Source organism: Plectropomus leopardus, chromosome 4, assembly GCF_008729295.1.
Source record: "Plectropomus leopardus isolate mb chromosome 4, YSFRI_Pleo_2.0, whole genome shotgun sequence".
Classification (NCBI taxonomy): domain Eukaryota; kingdom Metazoa; phylum Chordata; class Actinopteri; order Perciformes; family Serranidae; genus Plectropomus; species Plectropomus leopardus.
This window is the reverse complement of record NC_056466.1, coordinates 16,830,677-16,835,956: the sequence shown is the minus strand read 5'-3', so window position 1 is coordinate 16,835,956 and position 5,280 is coordinate 16,830,677. Positions and strand designations below refer to the sequence as shown.

Here is a 5,280-nt window from a genome sequence, read left to right as displayed (position 1 = left end):
GAGGCAGGTTGAATCTTAAGTTGCTAAGCGACCATAACCAGCACTGTATCTTAGCCTCCTTAGCAGAAATCTTAGGTTGGGAGATGTTCTTGCAGGCGTTGTTTTTTAAGTGTATTAGGACTAAATTCTGTCCATTGGACAATAAAGTTCTAGTTAGCCCTGCACTAATATGACAAACCTCTTCACCATGTTTAACACAGATGGATATTTACTAAAGAAAGAAAAAAGATTTGTTCCTAATCACGATATGCAGTATGCGGTGCTGCGTTCCAAAAGTTTAACTTTGTGTATCTGAGGCCGCAGCCATGGCACCCTAAAAACAGGCTTTTGGTAACGTATGGGCTCTGTGACAGTGTCGCTCTTACTTTTGAACGCGCCCGCTGCGCTTCTGCATTGTAAACGATGGATCTGAGAGCAAAAAAAATGCGACGTGTACAGGCCGTTAGTTTGTACAGTGTGTTATTTGACATTGTTCATTGTTTATTCATCCAGCTTCACTCATCTTAAACACGGTGTTATACAGAAATGGTCGTCATTAAAATGGAAATTATGGTGCACGCGTCAGGACAGTCTGTCGTGGTGGGCATTAATGGCATGGCATTCAGCTGTACGCACGAGACGTGATGGAGGTCACGCCCTGCCTGCTGTCACACCTCCGCACACTTCACATTAAGTGTGAACCGGGCATACACGTGAAAGCAGGTTTGAGATGCAGTTAGAAAAATAAAAGCACTTTGTTTGAAGCATACTGAAGCCTTAACTCTCCTTCTGGACAATCAGGTCTTCAGACACCAAAGAGTAAAGATACGACAAACAGAGAAACAATTATTTAAACCGTATATTTAGTTCAGTCTGAAATCTGAAAATGTTTTAAGAGAGATGGTTTTATTTATTATCTTAGGGGAGAGTTTTGAATATTTCTTAAACTAGAAAATCTCAAGTAGCCCAGCTGTTTATGACGTTTTGTTTGCAGCATCATGACGTCTGTTATTTATACATCGATGTAACTAGAGCTCTCATGGTTGCCATCCTTTGATGTTTTTAGACTTGACACACTGTGTGAGTGACTGACCGGTGAATCTAAAATAAGGCGACTGTTGTTTACACTTATCCACTTTTCTACAGGTTTAATTTGGTTTTTTAATCAGTGTCGCTGTCACGTCACAGAAAGCAACATTTTCTCTGTGTCTTATAGCCACCACGACATTAAAGCACTCAACATCTCTGTCAAAACCTTTTTTCTATCTCTGATTGGATAAAATGGAGTATTCAGGTTACACACTATTCATATTTGTTTGTGCAATAAACAATGAATGTAGAACCCCTCACAGGCTGGTGTGAAGTCACTGAGCACCAAGAAGACTTTGACGGAGGGCAGAAAATTTTAGCTTTCCATTTTGAGAGTCTGACACCATCTTCTGGACAGTCGTGAAGCAGCAGCCTTTTGCCCACACACACACACACATACACACACACAAAAACACACTTTTTCAATAAGAAGTCTTTGCTGAAGGCCGTCTGAGCTCAGCTCCACAGTCTTTGATACTGACGCAGGTGTGAAGAGTTTCAGTCCGACATCAGCACCATGTCATCCAGCTGCTCATCATCCAAGTCATCATCATCATCCTCATTGTAATCTTCCAAGTCGTCATGCTTCTCCTCGTCTTCTTTGTCGTCATGCTTCTCCTCTTCATTCTTTGTGTCCAGACTTTTGTTAGACACCTTCCGCAGTTTGATATTTGGAAGTTTCTTCAGATCACCAGTCCACTCCCTGCCGGAAAAAAAACACCCAAAACATCAACAAATGTCATCAGACGTCATCAGAAAGGACGTTTATAAATCCTCACCTTGTCACCTGTGCAAATCCTTTGAATGGGAATCAAATAAGATTTTAATGAATGCCATTATCAGTCCAGTTCTTTATTGATTGCTGATCAATTTTTTGTGCGGAAGAAAAGTTGGTCTACACAGGTTTTCGGGGTCAGCGCTGCTGTATTACTGGTATAGAACTGATGAAATGAAAGAACATTTGCACGCTTTAAGGTTTTCTTAGTCAAAGAAAAAATCGACAAAGCCTGCCTGTGTAGTGCTGATGTTTTTATAACAGGACATTTACCCTTCTTGATCAACGTGCTGCAGTAACACTCGTTTGTAGAGCGCTAGATGCATGGCAGTCCTGGATTTAAGCCAGCGTTGCATATAAAGATGTTTCAGCATGTTGCTGGTGTTTCCACCCTCAGTTGAAATGATCATTTTACAAACATTACCAGCAGCACTGTTGTCATCTTCCTTCACGAAATGAAACCATGCTTAGGAGTGTTTTGCTATTGCAGGCTTCCAGCAGCACAGACGTAGTCTGAGTTTGCCGTCATTTTGTCTCGATGCACAACTGTCAGAGAAACATCCCAGCTTTCATAAAACAGATAAACTGAAAAAAACTCTGAGGCATTCAATTGCTGCAGATTGTACAGTTTGGAACCGGTTCTTGATTCCCATCCCTAGTAAATCCTGTCCTAAAATCTAAAAAAAAAAAAACTATTAATACTCTTGGAGCTGAATAAATAAAGCCACTTCTTGAATACATAAATTGTGATGAAACAGTAAATTCACACTGTAACTGACTCACTCACCTGAATGTTTTCAGATGTTTTGCATTAATGATGTCTGGGATCTCTGTGAAGACGATAAAACAGGATCAGGGAGGATTTTCCAACACTGAGTGTGTGCATGTTTAGCACAGGTGTGAATTTATTTACACATCGACGGACTCACCAAAGCCGACGCCCTCGTACTGCGCTCGCTCCCTCTCGATGGTCTGTTTGATGACAGCCTCTCTGGCGCCATGGAGACGACCCTGCCGACCTTTGATCCCGTTCATCAGCTCAATCTGCTCGAGTTCAGAATCAAACCTGTGAAGGTACCTGCACACACACACACACACACACACACACACACACACATCCGCTCACTTAATATCAAGGTGCGGTCAGACGTAAGAAAGCTGCTCTCATACTCACACACAGTTTTTAAATGTTTTTCTTCTCATTTTACGGTCAAATATTCTGATGCATTCCAAACTTAAAATGATGATCTGCAAAAAACAAATATAAACCACAAATGTTTGACCTTTCAACGATGTCACAGGCGTCTTTTTTGGTGTAGGTCGTCTTTTCTGGATCCAACTGCCCCTGAAACCACAACAGCTTCTCACCTGAGAGCCAAGAGACAAATACGAGAACTGAGACGGTGTTTGATGGAGGCTGCTTTCATCCGCACATCAGTAAGTGTGGACAGTATAATTTATATGATAAACAAGCTTACCGATGTTGCTCAGGCGAGTTGCTTTGTCATTTTTCTGCCTGCAACAACAAAGAAACCAGTTAAATGAGAGAAATCTGAGCCAACAACACCGTGTGTGAAGAAATGTTTTACTACACTTAAGTATGTTATTTTACATTTGTATTTATATTTTTCAGAAGACTTTTTAGCCTCATATATGTGGTTAACTGAAAAGTAAGTTTTTATGACAAACAAAATAATTAGGCAAACTTGCATTTTCAGGTTTCCTGCACCATTAGAGAAGTGGAATTTAAGACTTACATAAACTATATGGGCTTTTTAATGCTTATCAGAAGGAAATTTAATCTGATTTTACAGAAAATAGTAAAAATGTGCTCAATTTAGACCAGCTAATACTACAGAAAACACTTCTTACATAGTAATGCAAATGTAATAACTGACACTCAAAAGAGTTATGCTGCTGCCTAAAGAGTACATTTACTTTTAAAACTTTAAATTAATACTTTTGTACTTCTACTTAAGTATTTGAAGGCAAATCAAGCAAAAATAATAAAGGACGCAAGTAAAATAATAACAAACACGTAACCTTGTGCTCACGTACTGCACTGTGAATATATTTGAGATGCGGGGATTTGATTTTGTGGATCAAACTGTTGTTTGTGACGCAGATTCAGATTTGGTTTTACATGTTTCAGGTTTAGGTACTTATTTATCTTTGCACCTTTCTTTCCTTTTCAGTCTGATTTCCTCTCGCGCCAGATAAGCAGCTTTCCTGCTGTACGGGTGAACAACTTTCTCCGGAGCTTTTCCGTTTCCTCTCTGAGCTTTAGGCTGAAAATCATCAGAAATAAAAACAATCAGAAAACCAAACAGTCGGCGAGCGTTCAGACCAGTTAGCCGCTGAGTAAAATAACTGTATTATCAACATTAAACTGACATAAATGAGTCTCAGCAGCCTTACCATGTTGACTGTTTGAAGACACGCGTGCTGCTTCTCTGTTGACAACCGGACCGGAAGTGTGCGGTCCGTCATCATATTCTGTCCGGATATGTTGCAGAAAAAATAAAACCGTTCCTGTTTTTAACGCGTCACAAAAAGTCAAATGGCGGTGAAGTGATTTAATAAAAGAAAATCATTTTATCAAACCGCTGTTATGCTTGACGATGGCATACTTAGGAACTTAGGTAACTTTAGATTTCCTATTACACCGTGTATTTAAATTCACATTGTGTTTGTCGTTTTGCAGAGAGGGGCTTCTTCTCACCACACTCCTCTTCACAGTCCCATGGAGCCAGATCAAGGCCAAGAGGTAAGATCATTTAAAAAAGTAATAATAATAGTTGGGAAAAAGACAACTTGAAACTGAAAGTTCAAGTTTTGATCCTGGATTATTAAAAAAAAAAAGATCAGAAAATTTCAAAAATAAAAGAAAGGGTAGTGAAAGGTTAATTTCAATGAAAAATATAATTTGGATTTAATTCTGATACCCTTAAAAAAAAAAAAAAAAATTATTTTTAATTTTTATTTATTATTTTCAATATTTACTTTTTTTTCAATTGCTACTTTAATGTTTTCAGATTCAGATATTTTTTCGTGCAGTCAAGCCTTTTTTTGTTTCGGATTAGATTTTTTTTTTTTTTTTTTCACTTTCAGATCTTCTTTTCTCTTTCAGATCATTTTTTTAGTGTCAGAGTTTTTGCCTTGATCTGGCTCCAAAGCGGTCAGCCTTCATTTAGATCTCAAGTACACACCTGTGATGACAAAATCTGTCCACATATAGACAGACATTTAAAGACCTGGTAAAAAGCTCAAAACAGCTCCTGTAGTAGGTTTCCACAACGCCAGGTTCACATTCTGCCTTGATGATACAGACCCACAAGGTGTAAACAATACCAGTCCAGTTATCACTGCTGGTAAGCATAATCTTCACATATTGAGACGATTATTGAGACTGATCAGTCCAGTTCAGCTGCTTCAGT

The 5,280-nt window shown here is 38.9% G+C and overlaps 1 protein-coding gene across 1 annotated transcript; it reads right to left on the bottom strand.

The window, feature by feature from the left end:
- Positions 1 to 1,112: 1,112 nt before the first annotated feature.
- Positions 1,113 to 4,336, bottom strand: tma16 (translation machinery associated 16 homolog). The gene is made up of 7 exons (XM_042484787.1): positions 4,262 to 4,336; positions 4,022 to 4,131; positions 3,322 to 3,359; positions 3,127 to 3,211; positions 2,773 to 2,921; positions 2,631 to 2,673; positions 1,113 to 1,771 (listed from the first exon to the last, which is right to left on the bottom strand). The coding sequence occupies exons 1-7, from the start codon at positions 4,334 to 4,336 to the stop codon at positions 1,567 to 1,569; spliced, it is 705 nt and encodes a 234-aa protein (XP_042340721.1). The 3' UTR covers positions 1,113 to 1,566.
- Positions 4,337 to 5,280: the final 944 nt, after the last annotated feature.

What these genes read in the sequence shown, in the direction of transcription:
- tma16 (XM_042484787.1), bottom strand. Translation starts at nt 4,336, where the DNA reads ATGATGACGGACCGCACACTTCCGGTCCGGTTGTCAACAGAGAAGCAG. An exon ending in GTACGAGGGCGTCGGCTTTG is followed by an intron (nt 2,674 to 2,772) that starts GTGAGTCCGTCG and finishes TCGTCTTCACAG; the next exon opens with AGATCCCAGACATCATTAAT. An exon ending in AAACATCTGAAAACATTCAG is followed by an intron (nt 1,772 to 2,630) that starts GTGAGTGAGTCA and finishes TTTTTCCGGCAG; the next exon opens with GGAGTGGACTGGTGATCTGA.